Source organism: Bufo gargarizans, chromosome 10 (assembly GCF_014858855.1).
Source record: "Bufo gargarizans isolate SCDJY-AF-19 chromosome 10, ASM1485885v1, whole genome shotgun sequence".
NCBI classification, from domain to species: domain Eukaryota; kingdom Metazoa; phylum Chordata; class Amphibia; order Anura; family Bufonidae; genus Bufo; species Bufo gargarizans.
In genome coordinates, this window is record NC_058089.1 from 74,926,283 (window position 1) to 74,954,258 (window position 27,976).

The window sequence follows — 27,976 nt, forward strand, 5'->3', positions numbered from 1 at the left end:
TTCTATTCTCAGAAAAAGGTCAGTCTATTATTAGGGGTATACACAGATCTCATAGGACTCCACATAAATAATTAGTATGGGCCCCCTGCACCACCCACTTATTTAGTAGGCATGTATCAAACACTCACAGAAAGTGTCAAAAGTAGAGCAATAGTTTACATATTTCTCTCAAAATTACAATTTGTTTTATTAAAAGGAATACTTCTTAATATAAAGTAAATTTAAAAAAAATCCCACTGTGCCTCATCCACTTCTAACTTCTATGACAAAAGAAAGTGGTACATGTGCTTCATAAATATGGTGCTCATTCTGTATTTCTCAATAAAGTTACACTAGACAACTGTTATAAATACACTAATAATTCTTCACAAAGTGCCGATTTTTTACAGTGCAGCCTGCATATGCCCATACCGCATCATATATCATTAGTAATCGCACTTTGGATGAAGCTGCTTTAAGTGAAACAATTCTACAGTTAGAGATTTCCACGTTGTTACATCTATCTGAAGACACATTCTATCTGTTTGTGGATGTAAAGCACTAGGTGCATTCAAGCTATTACACCAAATTTTAAGGCAGTGGCAATGTAAACTTTACATCTTCACAACTACTGACATCTGTTCACATCTACACCTTTACTTGATACATATTTGGTGTACTTTTCAGCAAGACAGGATACTTTTTTTGTAGTGCAAGATACTTTTTCATTGCTAATACTGGAAGGTAATTTGCCATCTGCATGGCAAAAGTAAAATTAATTTTCATTATTATAAAAATAATAAAAAGATAGTTAAAATTCATTTATACAGTGATTCATACCTTTATCCCAACTGCTTATTACATATTACTGTATTTCAAGTTAATAGGTCAATTATTGCAACATTTACATAAACACTTAGGGGGTGATTCATTGCGGATTGAAGTAATCAGGATGATTAAATTCTGTACCTGAACCTTACACATGCTCAGTCTCTCCCACAATTTAGGACACAAATGTATGATTTCTAAAAAATAAAACCACTCTGATTCGATAAAGTTAAAACTCCTCTTATAGGGCTAAATAGTTTGAGAAATTGTTGTACATTATGGGGGTCATTTACTTAGCTGACCTACACCTAAATTTGGTGTTATTCAGGCGTAGATGGTGGCGCAATCTGAGGCTTCACCCACTTACCCCAGTTCTAAAATTGTGGGCATGACGTGGACAGGGCAGGGGACGGACCGGCAGGCCTCACCATTTTCTATGCCTGTTTTAGCCGTAGAAAATGGTCTGCACCTCTTCGTGACTTCGGATCCACCGCCAGCTAGAGGCATCTAAAATGCCGGTCTTAATAAATGTGCCCCTATGTATCTTAATAATATAGGTACAGTAGTTTTACTCAAACTGCATAAATGAGCCAGGCTATGACTACAACTCCCAGAATGCTCTTCTCATTTCTATAAAGTTCTAAGAACAGCCAAGCAAGTGTGCATCTTGGAAGTCTTAGTTTTAGCACAGTTGGAGTGCTGCAGGTTAGTCATCACAGCTAGACTACTCTGTGGTTATTCTGATCATAATTCCTTCATTACTGCCTGACAGGCATGAAGTTCTGCTTGGATGCCCCCCTTGCATTTACCTTTTCACTTAAAGAGAACCTGTAATTTCTGCCCCCCCCCCCCCCCAACTGCTATTAAAGAGGGAAACAGGTTGACAATGATGTCTTCATATGTGTTCTGCATAACACAGAAAAAGCACTTTGCGTACTATATTCAAATGACCTATAAAGAGTTATGGGGTTAGAGCTGCCCTTCAGGGGAGCCATTCTGACCAGTACCCCTGCTGGCTGGGTATGTCGCCACAAGCTACCTCCACCTTTACATGCTCAGTGAAGAGAGGTGTATTGGCCTCAGCTTCATGCACAAAACAATAGAGATAGACTGATATATTAGCCCCATCAGGAAACATTTTGAATACTATCAAAGGATGCACACACTTATGGGTCACCAAAAAAAGAAAGATTACACTTAAAATATTAGGTCAGAAAAACAGTTTCAGTTTTTTTTCTTTTTACTCCAGATAGAATTTAGATAGTTGTTTGTACCTGGAAAAATAACCTATCTAGAGAAGTTCACCATCCTCAAAGGCTTTGACTGATTGGGAGCCACCTCCATAAGGTGGTGCTAGTGAGATGGTTCATTTCCTCTTTGCATATTGTTTTTCCATGGAGCTTTGCCAATAAGTCTTCATATTATGGATCACTTACAGAAAGTCTCCATACAGGGCTGGTCTCTTTAAGAAGAGCCAGTACCCTGCCTAAGCTAGAGAAGTTCACAAATTTATTTTCCTTTTTAATTTGTTAACAACTCTTCACTTCTTTTATTACGGATACTGCTTGCATTGACTCATTTTGATTGTTAAGCCATCCTACATATTAAATAAATGTTTATGATCTGAGAGTGATAAGGTTTGTATAGGGACTGCGCTATCAATGTCCAGAATCCAACTAGCATGCCCGACCGTTGTTCCCTGTACTACTTTGTGTAGTAACCACAGGTATATGAACAGTTCTTCGTAATACAAAATATTTCCCACATAAACAAGCCAATCAGGCACCTACCAGGATTGGTTGCATCGGAAATGAAGAAGAGGTCCTATATATGCGGCATCCTCTTGTATAGGCAAAAAAATAAAATAAAAATTAAAAATCCATGGCATGGCACTTGCAATTCTAGATAATCTTTAAAGCACGCCTCAGCTAGAAGCACGCTTCTCTTCCTCAAAGCTTGCGCTCCGTACAGAGCACAAAATGATGTCCCCTGAGCTACAGAATCTCCAAAGGATCAATGTGTTTTGGAAAATGGTCATGTTTTCCTTCTTCAGGGGTGAAGATCCTTGTTCTTCTCCTAATTATATAGGCACCTTTAGAATTAAATGGGCACATACTCTATCCTTGGTATTTTGTAACTCAACTGGCGGGCGGTACCAATCTTTTGTGATCACGTCAGTGATTATATTAGTGAATATGTTTCTGACAGTGGTTTATCAAACCTAAAAAAAAACTATACATACTCAACCAATCCAAGCTGCACGTTTATGGGGCTAGTGACTGAACACGTTTTTTTGGTGCCCAAGTCAGGGGTTTCAGAATATGTCCCAATCATTCCACATGATAGCTACTGGATTAACAATACTTTCACTGCATCCTCTCACGGTCCATGTGAGTGTGAGAATAGATTTCACGCAGATGGACTCTGTTTACTAATTAGATGACTTCTGAAGGCAATTGATCACGCTGGATTTCATTAAGGGGTAATAGAGTACAGGGAGCTGAATACAAATCCCTGGAATTCTCTCTCTTTACAAGGCATGAAAAAGTATACATACCTCTTGAACTTTTCCATATTTTTTCACATTATACCCAGAATGTTAAATGTATTTTATTGGGATTTTATGTGACAGACCAACACAAGGTAGCATGTATGTGTTAAGTGAAAAGAAAATGTTTAATGGTGTTCAAAATGGTTTTAAACTGTTAGGTGATGAATTGTAAAAGCACCAGCAGTATCAGAATAAAAAGAAATGCAATTTTCTTACTATGTGAAGCTGCAAGTAGTCTCCCAAACCAGAAGCACTGTCCACTCGAAGTAAAACTGCATCCTTCTGCTGTGTGGTGAAGCCAACTGCAAGTCGGTCAGCTCTTGTACTAGGTCGATCATTTGGCGGCCAGGTGTATGTAATGAGCGCTCCCCCTTTTCCAAATATATATGTGGTACCAGCTAAAAGAGAAGAGGATAGACAATGAGAGTACATCCATTGCTGAGCTAATAGAAGACAAATAAGTGCATTAGTTATCAATACATTCAAAAAAGAATACACTATGCAGTTCTCAGGTAATACATTCATAAAGCAAGACGCATAAATGCTTTTACAATGTTCTGCAGTTATGTAATTCCCTAAAATCACCTATATGATCTTAGAGAAAAGGATGACTATAATAAAAGTACAACATTTGTAACTGGGAGCAGAGTAAAATACCAAAAGATGCATAAAAAAAAAAAAACAGGTATGGAAAATTGAATACGGCAAGGGTATAACCTCAGGCTTAGGAGTAATATATAACTTGTTACCCCTTCCAGCAACTATATGTGACTCACCAAATTATAGCCCATACTGTATATGCTATCTGTAATTTGACAACCATGATGACAACACTGTATACATATCCTAGGCACTGAACTGTATTAATTTGGATGGTATAACATCAGTCTTGCATTCCACATTAAGATATCAGTGTTGGCAATTTAAGGATTTCTTATTTTCCCCAATGTTCAAAGATGACCTGTCACCAATCCAAAAAAGTGAGTTTATTATGCAGTACAGACCAAAAGTTTGGACACACCTTCTCATTCAAAGAGTTTTATTTAATTTCATGACTATGAAAATTGTAGATTCACACTGAAGGCATCAAAACTATGAATTAACACATGTGGAATTATATACATAACAAAAAAGTGTGAAACAACTGAAAATATGTCATATTCTAGGTTCTTCAAAGTAGCCACCTTTTGCTTTGATTACTGCTTTGCACACTCTTGGCATTCTCTTGATAAGATTTAAGAGGTAGTCACCTGAAATGGGTTTCACTTCACAGGTGTGCGCTGTCAGGTTTAATAAGTGGGATTTCTTGCCTTATAAATGGGGTTGGGACCATTAGTTGCTTGTGGAGAAGTCAGGTGGATACACAGCTGATAGTCCTACTAAATAGACTGTTAGGATTTGTATTATAAGCAGCTAAGTAAAGAAAAACGAGTGGCCATCATTACTTTAGGAAATGAAGGTCAGTCAGTCCGAAAAATTGGGAAAACTTTGAAAGTGTCCCCAAGTGCAGTCACAAAATCCATCAAGCGCTACAAAGAAACTGGCTCACATAAGGACCGCCCCAGGAAAGGAAGACCAAGGGTCACTTCTGCTGCGGAGGATAAGTTCATCCGAGTTACCAGCCTCAGAAATCGCAGGTTAACAGCATCTCAGATTAGAGACCAGGCCAATGCCACACAGAGTTCTAGCAGCAGACACATCTCTAGAACAACTGTTAAGAGGAGCCTGTGTGAATCAGGCCTTCATGGTAGAATATCTGCTAGGAAACCACTTCTAAGGACAGGCAACAAGCAGAAGAGACTTATTTGGGCTAAAGAACACAAGGAATGGACATTAGACCAGTGGAAATCTGTGCTTTGGTCTGATGAGTCCAAATTTGAGATCTTTGGTTCCAGCGACCGTGTCTTTGTGCGACGCAGAAAAGGTGAACGGATGGATTCTACATGCCTGGTTCCCACCGTGAAGCATGGAGGAGGAGGAGGTGTGATGGTGTGGGGGTGCTTTGCTGGTGACACTGTTGGGGATTTATTCAAAATTGAAGGCATACTGAACCAGCAGGGCTACCACAGCATCTTGCAGCAGCATGCTATTCCATCCGGTTTGCGTTTAGTTGGACCATCATTTATTTTTCAACAGGACAATGACCCCAAACACACCTCCAGGCTGTGTAAGGGCTATTTGACCATGAAGGAGAGTGATGGGGTGCTGCACCAGATGACCTTGCCTCCACAGTCACCGGACCTGAACCCAATCGAGATGGTTTGGGGTGAGCTGGACCGCAGAGTGAAGGCAAAAGGGCCAACAAGTGCTAAGCATCGCTGGGAACTCTTTCAAGACTGTTGGAAGACCATTTCAGGTTACTACCTCTTGAAGCTCATCAAGAGAATGCCAAGAGTGTGCAAAGCAGTAATCAAAGCAAAAGGTGGCTACTTTGAAGAACCTAGAATATGACATATTTTCAGTTGTTTCACACTTTTTTGTTATGTATATAATTCCACATGTGTTAATTCATAGTTTTGATGCCTTCAGTGTGAAATTACAATTTTCATAGTCATGAAATTAAAGAAAACTCTTTGAATGAGAAGGTGTGCCCAAACTTTCGGTCTGTACTGTATATTCTAGTTGGCCATGCGCCCCTGGGCATGGCATACTTTCACTTGTGAAAATGGCCAAGTTAGCAAATGTTCATGTGTGCAGCAAAAATATGTTATTTCTTAAAAAAAAAGAAGGTTGTGCCTTTGGTGACATCAGTTGGAAGGCAGCTATCCTATAGGTCAATGTTCAAACATTTAAAAAGGGCTTGTGACATAATTTAGGATTATAGCTAAGCCAGTACTTTGTCAAACATTGATTTCAGGGTAATTCCCCTCAGCACTGCAAAGCACAGAAATCTGACTTAGCTTAGTGTTAGGCGTCTCATAAGACTCTTCTTGCCTTTACACCTACCCACAAGTAGAGTACTCCACAGATCACCACACCCCTTGAAGTCACTTGGATAATCACACCCATTTGGATAATGACAGTCTGACTTACAGAGGAGGTGCCTTAACGAAAGCAGTTAATGCTACAGAGTGCATACTGTAGGAAGGCATTGAACCATTGATCACTGTATATGCGCTTTTCTTTCTTAAGTAAATGTAGCAGTCTTTTCTCACTTTTGTCTGAAGCTGAGAACCACATTGCCCTTCTGTAAACTTCACAAATGCATGCTGCTCCAGTATGAACATAATACTATTACCCACTCAACATAAATGCCTTAAAAATGCCATAACAATACATGGTTACCTTTCCTGCTTCAAATTATTTTTTTAATTTTAATTTTTAACAAAGGTTGATCTTAAAAGCTGAATCACTGGAACAATTATAAGGAGTACGCATGAGTCATAACAGGAGAGAAACCTGTGTTTCCTCAATCAAGATTTCATGAGATGGCCTCTATAAATTTTAACAAATTAGGTCATGACACAACGATGACAAAAGAGTGAGTCTTTACTAGGGGTTCATGCTGTTACTGTTTTTATAGGCAAGAAAATATCTTGGCTGGCGACCTGCATAGGAAATCCATAGAATTTTGTATATATCACAACACTGCACTGTGGTCCTAGAAAAATAATTCCAGTAATACTTCAGCCAGAAAACGTTTTTAAGCTATGTGGTGTGTTTATTAAGATGTGTTGAGGCACCATGTCTAGACAAGGGTGTATATACTGTAGAAATAGACAAGACAGCTGCTCATGAAATAAGGGGCCCCACATTATGTAGCCCCATAATTCTCCACAGCAACCTTCATATCTTCAAAGTAGAACTAGAGGATTCACAAGCACCAAGGCATGATTGGTATGGTGACATGGACAGGCACCAGGAAAGTCTCCCATTTTCATTTGCTATGGAGTCAACTCTCCTGTTTTGGTGGAGGTGCAGCATGATAATCCTCGATGTGTTTTGCCAGGCAATCACAATTTTAGTAGAATCATGGCTCAGTTTTATTCTTCCTGAAACGTCTTGTAAGCTACAACTACCACTTTTTCTGAATATGCTTGCTGTGCATCTACACACTGATACAGGACTTTGTGACATTCTATTTGCTTAATTCATCTAAATCCTTAATCCTACTAAAATGGGAGTCTTAGCAGCCACCAGCAGTGACTAAATCAGGAAATAAAGCATCATGGCCCTATCATTTGACAAACATTCAGTTTGCAGCAAATCTTATTATGAACTCTACAGTCACTTCTCTTTCTCCTGACGTGAATTTCTGGTATCAAAATAAGGCCTCTTGCACATGACTGTATGTATGGCTTTTTCAGTCTGTGTGCATTAAATTTTTTGCGGAAAGGAAAAGCTCGCCCCTGATAGAACAGTACTATCCTTATCCGTTATGGACTTGTTCTGTCTTTGACTGGAACAGAAAAACGCAAATACGGAAACAGAAGGCATAAGGAGCACCTTCCGTTTTTTTTGCGGATCCATAGAAATTAATGGTTCACTATACGGACTGCAAAAAACGGAAAGTAAACGGAAAAAAACGTTTGTGTGCAAGAGGCCTAAGGAACATTTTAATATATGAATATTTATGTCTTATATATGTTTTTACTGCTTTTGTGTTTCTTTAAAAATTATCTTTATTAAACATTTACATTAACAATACACAATTTGACATATTATATGATAATCCAAATGTATCCTATTTTTTCCCTTTTTTGTTCCCCCTTTTCTTTCCCTGGTGTATTCCCCACTAACCCACTCCTCCCTCCCCCTCCACATCCCCGATATCCTAATACAACATTTTCCATCATATAAACCCAAAAAAGAAAATAAAAGAACTCTCTCTACCCGCTCTCAAATCCACTCTAAACCCCCCCCCCCCCCGCCTCCTACTACTCCCCTTCATTATACCACTTTCCCCACAGATTATCAAACTTTTCCTTTTTCTTCCAGGATCTTAAATATAACTTCTAACAAGCTAATGAACATGGAAAATGGGGATGCAGCACACTATCTTGTTCGGGTGCAAATCAGGCCGGTGTGGACCAGCACCACGGTCCAATTCGGTAGAAATAAAAAAAGGCCAGCAGCACACCAAGGATTTCAAAAGGAAAACGTGCGGTTTATTCACCCAATGTCAGTAGCAGCAGCAGTAGCAGGGCATTGGGCGAATAAACCGCACGTTTTCCTTTTGAAATCCTTGGTGTGCTGCTGGCCTTTTTTTATTTCAAGCTAATGAACATGTTACCAAACTTTCCCACATACTTATCGTCAGAAGTCTTTCATTCACCCAGTGTTTTACTATACACCTTCTTGCTTGAAATAGTAATTTAGCCGCAATTTCTTTGGACCTAACATTGCTCAAAGCTTTCATATCGCCCAAAACACACATACTTAGGCTTTTTTAGATTAAAATTTTATGATAACTCCGTATTTTACTATTTACCTCTTTTCCCCCCCCCCCCCCCCAAAAAAAAAATTAGCGCTCCCATAATAGATGTATATCATCTACCCCCTCCTCTCCAAACAGCTTGTTTTTGTACCATTTCATCAATTTGGCTGGGGAATAATATACTCTATGAACCACAAAAATGTTGTTAATCTATGGGCCGGGTTAGAGGAGATCTTTCTAATTTTGGAATCTTCAAAAGCCATCAGCTCCACCCCCATTTATTTCAATTTGCCCTATTCCCTAATTTACTTCTGCTTTGCAGTAATAAGATATTATATATCCCAGTTATTCTTCCCCTCCCCGTTGTCATTTCACTAATCCTTTTTAATGGTTGTGGGAGGGGTATAATATCTTTCCTATTTCGTACACATGATTTAAAAGTGTACTTTAATTGAATATAGTAGAAAAAATTTTTTGTCATGTATGCCATATCTATTTTTTAGATCTTGAGACCCCATTAACTCCCCATTTTTCAGACTCTGTGCTAACTTATAGATCCCTAAATTTTGCCATGGTGTTTTATCTATTGTCATTAATCCTTCCAAATACATATTGTTCCACAGAAAGGTTTCTTCATGCATCCTATAGGGATCTAATTACCTTCCATGTGTTATACATTAATTTCAATGTTTGGGAACTTTCAAATTGATCTTGTAAATGGACGCCCGCTTCCAATACTTGACATATCCCACTTTTGCTCTTATAGTTGAATTGTATACTTGGGTTTTACCAGTTTTTGAGTTGACCTGCGAGGGCGTATAATTTAAAATCTGGTATATTAAGACCATCTTCTTTCTCTGCCAACTGTAAAAGTTGTAGTCTCATCCTCTGCCTACTCCCTCTCCAAATCAACTCACTAAATAAACTCTTCAAGATCTTAAAAAAGTTTTTGGGTATCTCTATCGAAGCATTCCATAATACATAATTTATCATCGAGAGTAAACACATTTTTATCGATGCTATTCTACCTGCCATTGAAAGGGGTAATTTTTTCCATATCCATATCTTAACTCTCGCTTTATTTATTAAAGGGAGTATATTTTATTATATAAAATCCTGAGGGTTTCATGATATATTAATTCCTAATTATTAAACACTCTCATCCCTTTTTTTAATCTGTAAGGCTCCAGGGACATAGTTATTTAATAGATCTAGTGGGATCAGGTAGACTTACTCCAGTTTATTTTCAATCCTACCGATTTTCCATATAACTCAGGCGATTACTCGTGGAAGAGAATTTGTGTTTTTAGTGTCATTAAATATAAAGGCTTAATATAAAATAGAATTCATTAAAAGCTATTACAATGTACAGCATATACACTCACCTAAAGAATTATTAGGAACACCTGTTCTATTTCTCATTAATGCGATTATCTAGTCAACCAATCACATGGCAGTTGCTTCAATGCATGTAGGGTTGTGGTCCTGGTTAAGACAATCTCCTGAACTCCAAACCGAATGTCAGAATGGGAAAGAAAGGTGCTTTAAGCAATTTTGAGCGTGGCATGGTTGTTGGTGCCAGATGGGCCGGTCTGAGTATTTCACAATCTGCTCAGTTACTGGGATTTTCACGCACAACCATTTCTAGGGTTTACAAAGAATGGTGTGAAAAGGGAAAAACATTCAGTATGCGGCAGTCCTGTGGGCGAAAATGCCTTGTTGATGCTAGAGGTCAGAGGAGAATGGGCCGACTGATTCAAGCTGATAGAAGAGCAACGTTGACTGAAATAACCACTCGTTACAACCAAGGTATGCAGCAAAGCATTTGTGAAGGCGGATGGGCTACAACAGCAGAAGACCCCACCGGGTACCACTCATCTCCACTACAAATAGGAAAAAGAGGCTACAATTTGCACAAGCTCACCAAATTTGGACTGTTGAAGACTGGAAAAAATGTTGCCTGGTCTGATGAGTCTCGATTTATGTCAAGACATTCAAATGGTAGAGTCCGAATTTGGTGTAAACAGAATGAGAACATGTATCCATCATGCCTTGTTACCACTGTGCAGGCTGGTGGTGGTGGTGTAATGGTGTGGGGGATGTTTTCTGGGCACACTTTAGGCCCCTTAGTGCCAATTGGCCATCATTTAAATGCCACGGGCTACCTGAGCATTGTTTCTGACCATGTCCATCCCTTCATGACCACCATGTACCCATCCTCTGATGGCTACTTCCAGCAGGATAATGCACCATGTCACAAAGCTCGAATCATTTCAAATTGGTTTCTTGAACATGACAATAAGTTCACTGTACTAAAATGGCCCCCACAGTCACCAGATCTCAACCCAACAGAGCATCTTTGGGATGTGGTGGAACGGGAGTGTCACGGACGGTGTACAGGAAACAAGACAAAGCAACATGCATATATGACTCACTGGATCCAAAGCTAAGGAACCAAAAGGGAGACCCCTGCACAAGACCTAGCACTTTCCCTGGCTGCTCAGCCTATGCAAAGATCCCAAAGGTGGATGGTTGCATATCCACGTACCTCGACTATATAACCCCTGAACACCCTACAATAGTGAGGGGACACGACCACCGGCTCCCTACACCGACACGGAGGGAGTCAGGGTCACCTGGGATCCAGCAAACAGGAAACAGATAAATGTACAGCACTTAACTTTGTAGCAGACTGGGAAACAGGATCAGCATGCACACACACTCCAGGAAGAAATATAAGCCGCCCAGTAAAGCATTATAGGGAGGAATTTAAAGGGAAGCAATCAATCCAACTACATGACAGCTGAGAGAGGCTAACGAGATGAGGAACTGAATACCACAACAAAGAAAACTCAAGGAGGAGGTTCTGAAAGGCCTCTGTCAGAGCTTCTCAGCTGTCTGGTTGTGACAGGGAGCTTCGTGCCCTGGATGTGCATCCCTCAAATCTCCATCAACTGCAAGATGCTATCCTATCAATATGGGCCAACATTTCTAAAGAATGCTATTAGCACCTTGTTGAATCAATGCCACGTAGAATTAAGGCAGTTCTGAAGGCAAAAGGGGGTCCAACACCGCATTAGTATGGTGTTCCTAATAATTCTTTAGGTTAGTGTAGGCAGGTGCTTTGATCTATGCACTTCGGATATTGAGTCATCATTCGGGTCAAATTCTTATGCGGAACGGGTACAGACCCATTCATTTCAATGGGGCTGCAAAAGATGCAGACAGCACACCATGTGCTGTCCGCATCCGTCGTTCCGTGACCCCACAAAAAAGATAAAGCATGTCCTATTCTTGTCTGCATTTGTGGACAAGAATAGGCATTTCTATCATAGGGCTGGCTGTGGCAAAATGCGGAAGGCACACGGCTGGTATCCATATACGGTTGTGTAAGTGTACCCTTAGACTGAGGTGTTTATTACACTCTGATCCAATTGGCACATAGACACTGATATCTTCTCTGTGCCTGTCTATAGGTAATGATGGAGTAAAATAGGTACAGCACATTTAGTATTTTCCCTCAGATGGAACATTAGAATTTTGCTGTCTAAGGGCTCATGCATACAGCCATAGCTGTTTTTGCGGTCCACAAATTGCGGATCGGATGCAGACTGAAAATACGGTAGTGCGCATGAGGCCTTATTCTTAGTCTTTCTGTGCACTGTGCTCACATATAGCGATATCCAAGTAAAGTGGTCTATTATTAAAGTCCTAGCTCACTAATATTTCATAGACATAAATCTGAGAGGCAGGGTCAGGGGTTTACAGAGAAGGAGTAGCTTACAAGGATGGGGTCTACACTTTGCTAACAGTATTGATTCCTGCTAAGTGACAAACAAATCTAAGCCTCCCCCAACTGCTTGAGACCTGCAGGCTTACACTGCCCCTACAGCAAAGCACATGGGGTTCGCCTCCACCCACGCATCCACTGCTCCATCCAGCTGTGGGAACACTGTAAACAGATGTTACAAAGCCCGATAGAGATTACACTGAAAGATGAGTGGGTGGATATGAATTAGCCTTGCTAAAAGCCGGGCATGCTATAAAACATTAGACTCTGCAGTCAGGCAGACATTATCATTCCGTGATCATAGAGGACAATGTCCTGCGGTCCCACTTCTGCAGTGCCTTGTTATGCCAGACATTAGAAGAAGGCATTATGTTAACATGCGGCTCCTGGCTCCTGTTTGTTGACAATAATTAAGAGGTTGGTTTTACTGTTTTCTGTAGTGTCTTAATAAGCGAGCTGACAAGGTTAGATGAATGTGCTCCATGTTTATCACCTAAACAGCAGTATGAGTTTTAAGAGCTCATTTTACCAAAACTAAGGCTGGAACAGATTAATGGAAGGCAAGAATACAGCCATAGATCAATAACCACAGTTGCTATAGTAATGTCAGCTTTGTCCTATCGCCATGCCTGCACTGTAGTCATGCACATTGCTGATTTATAATACAGCAAGTCCATTTGAAAAACATTTATCTTAAAGCCGCAAAGTTCTATTCATCTATGCAAAGCCTGCAGAATTCTTACTTCTTTCCCTTTTCCGGCTAATAGTTTTTGCTAACCTCCCTACCTAATAGAATTCTCCCCAGTTAATTAGTGGCCCCTGTTGTGAGCACAGTGATGTAGGCAAGAGAGGGAAGAGAAGCTCGCCTTTAATTAAAAAATGATAACGAGCTCTAATTTTGCATGGAGAAAAGGAAGGTGGTGGGAGGAGAAAATGAGAGGAATCAAATGCAAAAAAGGCAGAAACTGTAGACAGAAAGACAAATAAAGGAAAGCAGCAAGATAAGAAAGATGGAAGCATATATAATGACCTCTAATGCTAGAATAAAAATAGTGAGAGAGAAGAATAAAGATGCATGGGGAGGGGGTTAGGGAGGAGAACATTTTATTGGAGAACGACCTCTAACATAGAGCTTTAATGAATCGTAAAGGAAAATAAGTCCTAAAATAGAACATAGGAATAGCCAAGGACATATAAGTGGTGGCAGCCACTCAGTCCTTCCGACAAGCATAAATTATAGTACCAGGGAAGGACTAAGTGATATTTCTTTTAGCCTTTAACAAATGCTGTCTACAGACAACCTAGGAATGCAGGAACACATGAAAGAGACATAGAAGGTCATATAAAGACAGTTAAGGCTGTATTAGACTGGGTGATGGTCAGCCAGATCATCGCTGATGAGCGTTCGTAGTAACATTCGTTAGTGATCATCTGGCAGTGTAATACTGCCACCAATTACCAGCAGGCTTGAAAATCATCATTTGTGTAAACAGCCTCTGCGGCAAGCAAACAACAAGTCAGTATGGTGACGAGTGATGGCATTAGCAATCGCTCCTCCCCATACTGTGAAGGAGATTGCTGCATGCAGTGTTGGACTGGGGTACCTAGGGCCCACCAGTAAAATTTATTTTGGGGCCCACCGTACGGATACATTCCAATATAATAAATAATCTAACACTTTTTTTTATGAACATAGGCTGGTTGAGGTGCTGTACATTGAATATATGTATGTAGTGCAGTAAATCTAATGTGTTGTGCAGGGGTTGTGAGACTAGGGGCCCATCTTGCTCAGGGGCCCACCGGGGGATTCCCCTGTACCCCCGTGGGCCAGTCCGAGCCTGGCTGCATGTAATAGAAGTGCTCACTTCCACTAGCGAGCAAGCAATTGGCGGGAAGAAACGTTTCCTTCCCAACAATCAGCAGTGGTCCTGCCAAAGTTATGAAGGGGCACAGGCCTCTCCATAACTTTGGCGGATTCTCCTCAGTTCTAAATGTAAGACAGCTATGTTACATTTAGACATTTTCTATGCCTGAAATAGGCATAAAAAATTGTAAATGAGACAGGCCTGCCGGCCCATGTTGCGCCCACTTTTTTAGATCTGGCGTGAGCGGGAAGAAGTCTCAGATCGAGACACAACTAACAGTTTAGGCAAATTTCTGAATGATAAACGACCCCAATCATTTTTCCTACTTAATTTTACCCTAATCATTCATTTTAATGCCTTGGCCAAGGCAGAGAAAAAGAGACTATTCTTACACAATCAACATGTGGAGGAAAGCTGCTTCCATCTTCAAAATATAATGGTTTTTTTACAGTGAGTTTTCAAACTCTGAATAAAATGACCACAAGAGGTAGTAATGGCAAAAACAGTAACACACAAAGCGTTATCGAAAGCAAAAGAATTGTGGTTAAAAAATCCAATATTAAGTGTTAGCGTATTGGTTGTTTTTAGAATACTGGGCTGTTAAGTTGTGGTTGTAGCAGGAGTAGTGGCCATATTAATGATGTCTAATTGCAAATCTGAAATGTGGAGTCATCAATGAAAATCCACAGATAAGAGCAATGCTTGTAAATAGAGTTTAAAAAACCTCGTTAAAAGGGTTGTGTCACTTCAGCAAATGGCATTTATCATGTAGAGAAAGTTAGTACAAGGCACTTAGGCCTCTTTCACACGGGCGCTGTGGGAAAATGTGCTGGTGCGTTGCGGGAACATGCGCGATTTTTCCACGCAAGTGCAAAACATTGTAATGCGTTTTTCACTCGCGTGAGGAAAATCGGCATGTTTGGTACCCAAACCCAAACTTCTTCACAGAAGTTCAGGCTTGGGATCGGTGTTCTGTAGATTGTATTATTTTCCCTTATAACATGGGAAAGGACAGTAAGCGAAAAGTTTTGTAAAGAGGCCAGCATGCTACTTCAATGTACTAATAGACAGCGAGGGAAAGGACAGCTAGTTAAAAACTGCCAAACCCTGAGCGAGAGTAAAAAGCCTTTGCAGTTATAATAAGGCGACTGATCGATAACCATGTAACACATCTGACAATTTAAAAAAAAATTTTTTTTCTTCTTTTTCTTTCAATTTACTATGTTTGAAATTTTTAATGTAGACATAATAAACGGTAAGTTTGAGTTGGCACATGAAATAAAAGGGCATAGTGAGTCCCAGGGACATGAAATGGTGTTAGATAGACAAGACCTGAGATCAAGATTGGGGTGCTAATAAGGAAATTACATCAGAGGCGGAGCATGGTGGCCACAGCAGCGCAATGAAGAGCAGAAACGTACGGGCAAAACTTAAGGGAAAAAAATGCCAGGGTCAGATCTGCTTCTCTTGTTGTCAGCTCAGGAAATGGTGATGTTTCTGATAACATGGGCACAGGCTCAAAACATGCAAGACTTATTTTTTTTTTGTGGTGCAATGCTTTTTGAATAAGTACAGTGGCTTGAAAAAGGTGTTGTTTATATCCAGGAGATGGTCCTCACATTAAAGCCATTCTTATGTGGGTAAGAACACCCGACTGGACAGTCTGCCATTGCACCACTTGATCTGTGACGACTCGCAGGAATTCTACCTTGCATATACTGGAATGTCTCTATGAGCAGTGTAAAGTCGTGAATAATTTTGTCATTCACCATACCACTTCAGCAGGGAGCATGTTATGTTTTGAGGTCAGACAGTGACAGCTCATCGGAGACACATGATGCTTACTCATGTCCTTCAAAGTGACCACCAGATTTATCAGTACGGACAACTGTGGCATCAAATATATCTTCCTCCTGATATTTATCTTAGAGCAGATGCTTATGTTGATGAAACAAGGGAGAGCAGAAGAAGAATAGCTTTCACATCTTGCTGGTCACCCTGTAGCTGTTGGGGACTCTCATGAACAATGTCTGATGGAGAAGAAAGTGGACGAGGAGGAGGAGGAGCTACCATTGGAGGAGGTGCAGGAGGAGGAGAAGTAGGTGATGAAGGCTGATGAGACTGATTATAATGATGGCAATGTCACTGGCCATGACAACCAATCATTGCATTGGAAGTGGAGAAAAATAGAACTGGGTCCTAGGGCATGCTGGTGAGTATGGAAAACTGTATGCTTGCTTGCTTACGTAATGACAGGTGTAATTTTTGCATCAAGAAATCTGATGATTATTGGATAGCCATGCTTTTAGACCCTTGCAATCCAAGCAAAATAGTAGAATGCTTTACTGCTACCAAAAGGGGGGCCGAATTTCTGTATTACCAGGATACACTGTGTAAGCACCTTGCTGCAGCTTTCAGTAAACAAAAGCCTGCCACCTATGTGTCTGACTAGGGGGCCCCTATCCAACCAACGCAGAGTCGTCCAACTCCAGCAGTCTCTGCTGCCACAAGAAGCAGAAGCCACAGAAGCCAGTTTAGTACCAGGAATATGATGTAGCAGTTTATTTAGGTACTGCACAAGGCTAATTAAAATCATCAAATGGAGACTCACTGCCTGAACGATGAGGTTCAGTTCTACCTGGCCTATGGCCTGTCTCCACCACACATCCTGTTCCCTGACCCTATGCACTTCTGGGCAGCTAGATTAGAACAGTGGTCCTGGCTATTGATTGCAGGTCCCAGCATGCCATTGCTGCTGCCTGCCTGCCTACCATCATATTCTGTATTGTATGGCTGCTGTTGCTGCTACCACCGCAGAAGCTATAACTCCCCATACTGTCACTACAATTACCCTTAGCCAGCCAACACTACTACTAATTCTAAACATCTGCACACTACACTGCCTTGTCTGTTCCATGCTGTGCTGCTACTGTTGTCACTACTATTGTTGCCACATGCCACTATTACCTCCACGCACCTTATACCTTACCTTGCACATTAAAAATCCCCACTGTACTGCTGTTGCTCACAAAAATAAGAGGTCATTTTTCAAAGCTTGTTCATAGCAAGCCAAAGTTTTTTTCCAACAATACTCGTACATATGTGCAATAAATATGGGCAGGAATTCTGTCCCTGTTAAAGCATAATTTTTGGATGCTTGTGCAGAACACACCACTGTTTCTAGTGACATATGTGTGTATAAACAGGGGCAGGCATCTGCCCCCATTAAGGCATAATAAAGGCGTATATAAGGCAGAATTTTTGTATGTTTGGTCCCAACAAGCCACAGTTTTTTCCCCCATAACACCATGTGTGTTTAAACACCACCTGCCACCAATAATGGACAATTTTTGGAATGTTTCTAATATAAAAAGCATAACAAATGGGACAGTGCAGTATATTTTTGATGGTTGATGGCTTCCATCAACAAGTGCAGGTTACTGTGGTAGTTACTATTTGATATTATGGCAGTGGTACCTCCATCACATTTTCTCCAAAGAAACTTGAAAAGCCAACATTCATTGAGTTTGATTAGCTTGGACAATCCGTAAAGTTTCTAAACAATGCAGCTTTGCAGAATGGTATGATGCAACCCAAGTTACAAGTTTTGGAATAAGTCCCTGCAACGTTGAAAGCAAGTTGTAATCCACAGTACAAGGAAAAATGTAAAATCTCCATAAGGACTCTTAAAATCTGTCAGCTGAATATGTTCTACATTTATAGCAGCTGGTAATCTGCTAAATATCCTCCGGTATTCTAGTAGTAGTTGGGACATTGACGGTCCCCTGCAGGTTTGTATGTCGTCACTGTTTGATAAATATATGTGAGTTTGGATAATTATATTATATTAAGGCAACTGCTGAATGAAACAAATAATAACATATTCTAGAAAGTAACCATATTATATATTGCATGTATGACCACATAAGAAAAGATTCCAACTAATAGTTACAACTTCTTCATGGCTTTAAGTCTTGTATCATGTAGTAAGGTGTTACATTTTCAGAAAACTTATTTTGTGCAATTGTGCTGTACATTTTCTACTTCTGTCATCAAACGTAGCAATTAGGACACCTGCGCTTAAGTTAATAGCAGAAATAAAGGGTGGGGGGATTTGATACGTGGGTGTCTAGTTGGTGCATGGGGTGACACAAGACGTGTTGCTAACAGAAAGCCAAGTAAATGAAAACTAAGACAAAATATAAATAAAGTACACTGGTCTTAATAGGATCCCTTTAAAGGGGAAACATAATTTATTAAACATTACTAGTTATTATATTCAACTAGATATCAATAAATGAGTAGCCGCCTAGCCTGTTTATCCCTTTAATACATCATAAAGCACATGTACATCACTTGTACATGGGAAGAGTATGGAGAAGGAAGTATTTGAACCTATACAGCTAACACCTCCCTGCAAGAGTCAATACCAAACAAGACATTCGATTGGTAAGGCATTGGGAGGGGTCTACCAATCACTCCATGACACAATCATGTGGTGGTGAGCAGTTTGTCATAAAAAAGTTAAAAACACAAAATAAACATGTCCAGGATATTTAAATATCATATTCTTTGTCCTGAATTTCTGACTTTTTCGCCCCGATCTCACAAAGAATAGAATAAAATGTAATCAAAAAGTGGTGTGCACATCAGAATGGTACCAATAAAAACGACAACTCACCCCGAAAAAAAACTAAAAAACATTCACGCAGTTTCATTGATGAAAAAAAAAGGTCAATAAGATATGGCTATATAACATATAAAAAGTTTTCAAGTTTTTATAGTAGTTAATCCCAGTAAACCCCAAAAACTACTGTGTATTTGCCTTTTTCCCATTTCAATCAATGACTTTGATTTTGTTTTAACATAGTACAACGTATTCCACAAACAGTACGCCCTCATATGGCTGTTGACAGAAAAAAAATAAAAGGTATGGCTCTTGAAAGACAGGGACAAAAAATGTAGCAGCCATAATTGGACTGGCCTCTGAAAAGGACCTGTCACCACTCCTGACATGTCTGTTTACCTAAATTATTTTATTCTTCATGCAATACCAATTCCAGGACACCTTTTTTATAATTCTACATTATTCCGTTTCTCAATTATTGCTGCTAGAAGTGTCTTAATGCATGTAGATGTACACCTACTAAACATCTACCCCAGGGATCAGCAACCTCTGGCACTCCAGCTGTTCTAGAACTTCCAGAATCCTCTTTTCATGTCTGTGGGGGTTACAAGAACAGCAGAATAAGTTTGAATGCTAGCAGTTGTAGTTTCACAGCAGCTGGAGTGCCGAAGGTTGCTGATCCCTCATCTACTATTTAGAAGCCCATGCAATCTGTATAGTAAACATTCAGATTTTTATATTTTTTTGACAGATGCTCAGTGGTTAGCATTGTTGTCTTGTCCTAGTTCAAATCCAACCAAGGGCAACATCTGTATGGTTTAACCCCTTAGGGACACAGCCTTTTTACACCTTAGGACCAGGCCATTTTTTGAAAATCTGACCAGTGTCACTTCAAGTGCTGATAACTTTAAAACGCTTTGACTTATCCAGGCCATTCTGAGATTGTTTTTTCGTCACATATTGTACTTCATGACACTGGTAAAATAAAGTTAAAAAAATATTTTTTTTTGCATAAAAAAAAGTCAAATTTACCAAAAATTGGGAAAAATTTGCAAATTTCAAAGTTTCAGTTTCTCTACTTCTGTAATACATAGTAATACCCCCAAAAATTGTGATGACTTAACATTCCCCATATGTCTACTTCATGTTTGAATTATTTTGGGAATGATATTTAATTTTTTGGGGATGTTACAAGGCTTAGAAGTTTAGAAGCAAATCTTGAAATTTTTCAGAAATTTACAAAAACCCAATTTTTAGGGACGAGTTCAGGTCTGAAGTCACTTTGCGAGGCTTACATAATAGAAACCACCCAAAAATGACCCCATTCTATAAACTACACCCCTCAAGGTATTCAAAACTGATTTTACAAACTTTGTTAACCCTTTAGGTGTTGCACAAGAGTTATTGGCAAATGGGGATGAAATTTGAGAATTTCATTTTATTGCCTAATTTTCCATTTTAACCCATTTTTTCCACTAACAAAGCAAGGGTTAACAGTCAAACAAGACTGTATCTTTATTGCCCTGCCTCTGCCGTTTACAGAAACACCCCATATGTGGCCGTAAACTACTGTACGGCCACACAGCGGGGCGTAGAGTGAAAGGTGCGCCGTATGGTTTTTGGAAGCCAGATTTTGCTGGACTGGTTTTTTGACACCATGTCCCATTTGAAGCCCCTGATGCACCCCTAGAGTAGAAACTCCATAAAAGTGACCCCATCTAAGAAACTACACCCCTCAAGGTATTCAAAACTGATTTTACAAACTTTGTTAACCCTTTAGGTGTTGCACAAGAGTTATTGGCAAATGGGGATGAAATTTGAGAATTTCATTTTTTTGCCTAATTTTCCATTTTAACCCATTTTTTCCACTAACAAAGCAAGGGTTAACAGCCAAACAAGACTGTATCTTTATTGCCCTGACTCTGCCGTTTACAGAAACACGCCATATGTGGCCGTAAACTACTGTACGGCCACACAGCGGGGCGTAGAGTGAAAGGTGTGCCGTTTGGTTTTTGGAAGGCATGTTTTGCTGGACAGTTTTTTTGACACCATGTCCCATTTGAAGCCCCCTGATGCACCCCTAGAGTAGAAACTCCATAAAAGTGACCCCATCTAAGAAACTACACCCCTCAAGGTATTCAAAACTGATTTTACAAACTTTGTTAACCCTTTAGGTGTTGCACAAGAGTTATTGGCAAATGGGGATGAAATTTGAGAATTTCATTTTTTTTGCCTAATTTTCCATTTTAACCCATTTTTTCCACTAACAAAGCAAGGGTTAACAGCCAAACAAGACTGTATCTTTATTGCCCTGACTCTGCCGTTTACAGAAACACACCATATGTGGCCGTAAACTACTGTACGGCCACACAGCGGGGCGTAGAGTGAAAGGTGTGCCGTTTGGTTTTTGGAAGGCATGTTTTGCTGGACAGTTTTTTTGACACCATGTCCCATTTGAAGCCCCCTGATGCACCCCTAGAGTAGAAACTCCATAAAAGTGACCCCATCTAAGAAACTACACCCCTCAAGGTATTCAAAACTGATTTTACAAACTTTGTTAACCCTTTAGGTGTTGCACAAGATTTAATAGAAAATAGAGATACAATTTCAAAATTTCACTTTTTTGGCAGATTTTCCATTTTAATATTTTTTTTCCAGTTACAAAGCAAGGGTTAACAGCCAAACAAAACTCATTATTTCTGGCCCTGATTCTGTAGTTTACAGAAACACCTCATATGTGGTTGTAAACTGCTGTACGGGCACACGGCAGGGCGCAGAAGGAAAGGAATGCCATACGGTTTTTGGACGGCAGATTTTGCTGGACTGGTTTTTTTGACACCATGTCCCATTTGAAGCCCCCCTGATGCACCCCTAGAGTAGAAACTCCATAAAAGTGACCCCATCTAAGAAACTACACCCCTCAAGGTATTCAAAACTGATTTTACAAACTTTGTTAACCCTTTAGGTGTTGCACAAGATTTAATAGAAAATAGAGATACAATTTCAAAATTTCACTTTTTTGGCAGATTTTCCATTTTAATATTTTTTTTCCAGTTACAAAGCAAGGGTTAACAGCCAAACAAAACTCATTATTTCTGGCCCTGATTCTGTAGTTTACAGAAACACCCCATATGTGGTCGTAAACTGCTGTACGGGCACACGGCAGGGCGCAGAAGGAAAGGAATGCCATACGGTTTTTGGAAGGCAGATTTTGCTGGACTGGTTTTTTTGACACCATGTCCCATTTGAAGCCCCCCTGATGCACCCCTAGAGTAGAAACTCCAAAAAAGTGACCCCATTTTAGAAACTACGGGATAGGGTGGCAGTTTTGTTGGTACAAGTTTAGGGTACATATGATTTTTGGTTGCTCTATATTACACTTTTTGTGCGGCAAGGTAACAAGAAATTGCTTTTTTGGCACCGTTTTTTTTTTTTTTTGTTATTTACACCATTCATCTGACAGGTTAGATCATGTGGTAATTTTATAGAGCAGGTTGTCACGGACGCGGTGATACCCAATATGTATACAATTTTTTTTATTTATGTACGTTTTACACAATAATTTCATTTTTAAAACAAAAAAATGTTTTAGTGTCTCCATAGTCTAAGAGCCATAGTTTTTTAAATTTTTGGGCGATTATCTTAAGTAGGGTCTCATTTTTTGTGGGATGAGATGACGGTTTGATTGGCACTATTTTGGGGTGCACATGACGTTTTGATTGCTTGCTATTACACTTTTTGTGACGGAAGATGACAAAAAATGGCTTTTTTTACACCGTTTTTATTTTTATTTTTTTACGGTGGTCATCTGAGGGGTTAGGTCATGTGATATTTTTATAGAGCCGGTGAATACGGACGCGGCGATACCTAATATGTATACTTTTTTTTTATTTATGTAAGTTTTACACAATTATTTCATTTTTGAAACAAAAGAAATCATGTTTTAGTGTTTCCATAGTGTAAGAGCCATAACTTTTTCAGTTTTTGGGCGATTATCTTGGGTAGGGTATGATTTTTGCGGGATGAGATAACGGTTTGATTGTTACAATTTTGGCATAGATGCGACTTTTTTGATCACTTTTATTACCTTTTTTGGGAAGTAAGGTGGGCAAAATTCCAATTTCATCATAGTTTTTATTTTTTTATTTTTATGGCGTTCACCGTTCGGGTAAAGTAACATTACCGTTTTATAGATCAGGTCGTTACGGACGCGGCGATACCAAACATGTGTAGGGAATTTTATTTTTTTCATTTTTAATCAGTGATAAATGTGTTTTTTGATTTTTACTTTATTTTTCACTTTTTTCACTTTTTTTTTGACCCAGACCCACTTGGTTCTTGAAGATCCAGTGGGTCTGATGTCTACATAATACAGTACAGTACAATATATAGTACTATACTGTATTTTACACTTTGTCTGAACAGATCTATGCCTTTCAGCACAGATCTGTTCAGCACCATGGACAGCAGGACGCCTGAGAAGGCGTCCTGTTGCCATGGGAACCTTCCCCGTCTGCTCAGTAGTGGCCAGAACTGCGCAGACGGGGAAGGGTAAGGACGGGGCTTGGGGGGGCTGCCTGGGAGCTCTCTCCCTCTCCATTCTGGGGACTGCAAAGGCACAGCAGCCCCCCGATGGGAGAGGGAGGGAGCTCCCTCTTACTGTTAACCTTTTCCATACAGCGGTCCGTACGGACCGCTGTATGGAAAGGGTTAAACGGCTGACATCGCATCACCGATGTCAGCCGTTTATACCAGGGTGCCAGCAATGTGCTGGCACCCTGGTATACCCACTAGACGCCAACGATTACGCAATGGGAGGCGGGCGGGGGATCGCGATCCCGCCTACCGCACCGCCCGCCTCCCGCACCGCCCGCACCGCCCGCAACCCTCCCCCTGCACCTCCCATCGTGCTCGAATAACTCAGGGGTGCAGGGGGAGGGATACTGGAAACAATTTTTAATCCTAAAGTTTCTGATCCCCGCGGTCAGGGACCGCGGGGATCAGAAACTGCAGAAATCGCAGCAAACCGCAGGTCTGAATTGACCTGCGGTTTGCCGCGATCGCCGACATGGGGGGGTCACGGGACCCCCCCGCGCATTTAGCCTAGGTGCCTGCTCAATGATTTGAGCAGGCACCGGGTTCCGATCACTGCCAGCCGCACGGCAGTGATCGAAAATGCACAGGGCGTACATGTACGCCCTGTGTCCTTAAGTACCAGGGCACAAGGGCGTACCTGTACGCCCTGTGTCCTTAAGGGGTTAAATGCTCTCCACATCTGTGTGTGGATTTGATCTACAGGGTGGGCCATTTATATGGATACACCCTAATAAAATGGGAATGGTTGGTGATATTAACTTCCTGTTTGTGGCACATTAGTATATGAGAGGGGGAAACTTTTCAAGATGGGTGGTGACCATGGTGGCCATTTTGAAGTCGGCCATTTTGAATCCAACTTTTGTTTTTTCAATAGGAAGAGGGTCATGTGACACATCAAACTTATTGGGAATTTCACAAGAAAAACAATGGTGTGCTTGGTTTTAACGTAACTTTATTCTTTCATGAGTTATTTACACGTTTCTGACCACTTATAAAATGTGTTCAATGTGCTGCCCATTGTGTTGGATTGTCAATGCAACCCTCTTCTCCCACTCTTCACACACTGATAGCAACACCGCAGGAGAAATGCTCTTTTGGAGGGACAGTCCCTCTTTTTGACCCAAGTCCCTCTGTCCCTCTTTGATCCTTAAATGTCCCTCTTTTTGACCGGGAGAATTAATGCATAAATGTGCTTTAGTAAATTTACTAAATTGCTCCTCTGTATGGTTTCTACCTGTATATTAGAACAGAACTTAATTGTTTGATGCAATTTGGACCTTAAAATATCTATAATCTGATTATTTATGTGCTAATATTTATATGGACATTAAGCGCAGGAAAATAATTGCTGCAGGGGCTCCAGTAATTATGATTTGGGTGGAGTTAGAGGCGTGACCTAGTATGAAAAAAACTGTTGTGATGAGCGCGGCACATATTGTCCCTTTTTGCAATTTTCAAAAGTTGGGAGGTATGCAAAAAGATACTGGTAGGTTAAGTGGCTTCCAACGATATTAATGTTTGCTTGTGGTCAGGATAGATTGTGAGGCTCATTGGGGACAATGACTGATGTGACTGGTGACCATCTCTGTGCAGGGCAATAAAATACAGTATAATGACAATATGAAAACATGAAGTAAACAAAGAAAAATTTATACTGTCCATTGTATGGCCAAATGTGGCGTGAACCTAGCCTGACAAAGGCGCAATTATACAGTCTATAAAGCTTTAATACTACATTGTTCAAGAAACACATCCAAACCCCCAAGCATGCATTTTGAATAACTAATTAAAAGCCGATTCCCATAAAAATGAGAGGGTAAGGCTTTTTGCAGTTTTACATGATCTGTCCTACGTAAGAAATGTCACCTGCCATTTTCTGCCGGATAGTCAAGACAAAGTCTTAAATTAAGGGAATTTAGACTGCTTATTTCTAAACTGGGATGTACTTTCCAGCATGACTCCTACTCCTTCCTGTCAGTGTTACCAGCCGGTAAGAACAGAAGGATGAGCAGAGCTGGAGAAAAAATCCTCTGCTCAGAATACAAGTAAACAAGAGTCAGTCTGCATCCGCTGCGTCCTACATGACATTGCTTGCAGCATCCCCTCTGGCTATACAGTGTATTGGTGTCCAGTCCACAATGTAAAGTATGCTGCAAGTGAAAAATGTTGATTAAAAACTAAATAAATGCAAAACTTTAAAACTATCTTACTAAAACGGAATTGTGCAAAGAAGGTGTGGGGGAGAGGGGTGAAGACTCCAGGGTGAGGAGACCAGTATGTGAAGCCTTTCTGGCAGCTGTCTTGTACAGTCTGCTGGATATATTGTTGGATGCAATGAAAATAAATGTGGAAGTTTTTGAACCCACAAGGACTGTGAGTAAACACACAATGGAACTCTATATGCATGAGATTTTTGTTGCTCATAACATTTTTCCCTATTTATTTCATTCTATGTTTTAACTTAGTTTGTTCAATAAAATTTACCCAAAAATCTAAATCTCTTGCGCATAGTAATGTAATGTATGACAAGGCTTTGGTGCCAAAAACATAAAAATACTCCCTTAGCTTTACATGGATCCTCCTCTCTTAGCTTAGACTCAGCCTGTATATTGTTGTTGGATTGTAATTACTTAGCGTTGAATGAAGTAAAGCTTCTGAAGTGTAAGTTTAGGAAAACTTCGATTCTAAACTAATTTGAATTTCCTCGCGCTTCGTGGTAACTAATCAGTTTTACTAAAATGGCAGCTGCATGTGAAGTGAAAGTGTAGTGGAGAGAATCCTGGGAACGTGAGATCACCCATTATGCCGTGCAGCCAGCCAATCCTCAGGAAGCCACCCCCTATGATGTCACAGCGAGGCAGAGCCCTATAAAATCTTGATCCCATTCAGTCACCGCCATTTTCCTGTGAGGTGAGCATAGGGAGAGATGTGGTAAGACGCTCATTCACTAGGGACAGTGTTGCTGCAAACTGTTAACAGAGAGTGTAGGACAATATTGGCGAGGGAGACGTCAGGCAGATAACAGGGAGTGTGGAGGGAGAGCGTAGGAAACTGTTGAACTACAGACTTTGTTACAATTGATCGCCATGTACATAATTATGCAGTGCACAAAGAGTCATAGATGATACATTCTGTTAGCTGTAGAGTTACTGCGCATCAGTATTATAGGCCACTATTACTTTTAGGCAGATTGGCCTGGGTACACCTGAATTAATTAATAAGAGATCGAATTTCTTGCAAAAGTTCAGCAAAGCTGCCAAATCGAAATTTTCTAAACTTCGCTCATCTCTAATCGGAATAATCCAAGTAGTGAAATTATTGTATTTAGTAAAGGTACAAAATTAGAACTGGGCCTGGGTAGAACTGGTGATAATTGGTGGCTGCTATTAATAATGATTAGTTTTACGTACCATATATTCTGCCTGACAGGAATGTATTAACACCTGTTCATGTCAGGCAGAATGGCTAGAATTGGTGGCTGTGGACATTTTTGTTTTTATTTCATTTTTCCCCTTTTTTTATTTTTTATTTAATGTATTTATATATTTTTAATTTTCCTGTATTCATTTTTTACTGTGGGATAGAGGTTAGCAGGGAACACGTTATCTATGTGTTATCTGCCACCCCATATGCTGGTCACTGATAACAGTGATATAATGGTAAAGGCCCATGGATCACTTTTATCAGTGATCTGTATACATATACTGTACAAGTAGAGAAGGCAAACAGTGCAACTCTGCTGCATGTCTCCAAATCCTTTCTGCACAGAGAATCCCTCTGATGTCATCACTGGTACCACCCTTACCCCACACAGCGACTCCAATTGTGGGAACGCTGCTTCTGAAATTGGGAAAACCGCACTGGATGTAAACTCTGTTTTCAGGGGGCTCTGTACCAGGGATGTCAGCTCCCTGTCAGTGTGACTGCTCAAACCTGCCAATGGCACTGCATTCAGGCAGTGGCAGTGCCATCAAATTCACCCTGGAAATGAACGGACTGCAGGCACAGGGACCTGTTCATATTAAAGTACAGTACGTGGTGTGGTTGTGTCATGTATCAAACATAATTTTATTCAGTCACCAAAATGCTAACATTGTCATACTATCATAGCTGGAATGTATGGTAAGTGCAATAATGTCAGCAAGATATCACCATAGAAGGCTTTCATCAGCAAATCTGATATTGATTGTTTGGAAGCTTCTTCATGGAGAAAGTAAAACATCTTTGTAAATCACTTCCCAAGCATGCCCAGTACTTATCCAGACACTGACCACATCCTATCATTTCTGCTTTTCTCATGAAGCCATGAAAGTAGCCTAACGTATTTTATGATAGCTAGTACTTGTGTGCTCGGGTGCAACAC

The 27,976-nt window shown here is 40.3% G+C and overlaps 1 protein-coding gene across 2 annotated transcripts in view; it reads right to left on the reverse strand.

Moving 5' to 3' along the window:
- NRXN2 (neurexin 2) overlaps window positions 1-27,976 on the reverse strand; it is an 858,623-nt gene that overhangs the window by 210,178 nt on the left and 620,469 nt on the right. For both annotated transcript variants that reach the window (XM_044270141.1, XM_044270142.1), the window contains one exon: window positions 3,575-3,756. In XM_044270141.1, coding sequence (XP_044126076.1) covers window positions 3,575-3,756 — 182 coding nt within the window. The remainder of the gene's footprint in view (window positions 1-3,574; window positions 3,757-27,976) is intronic.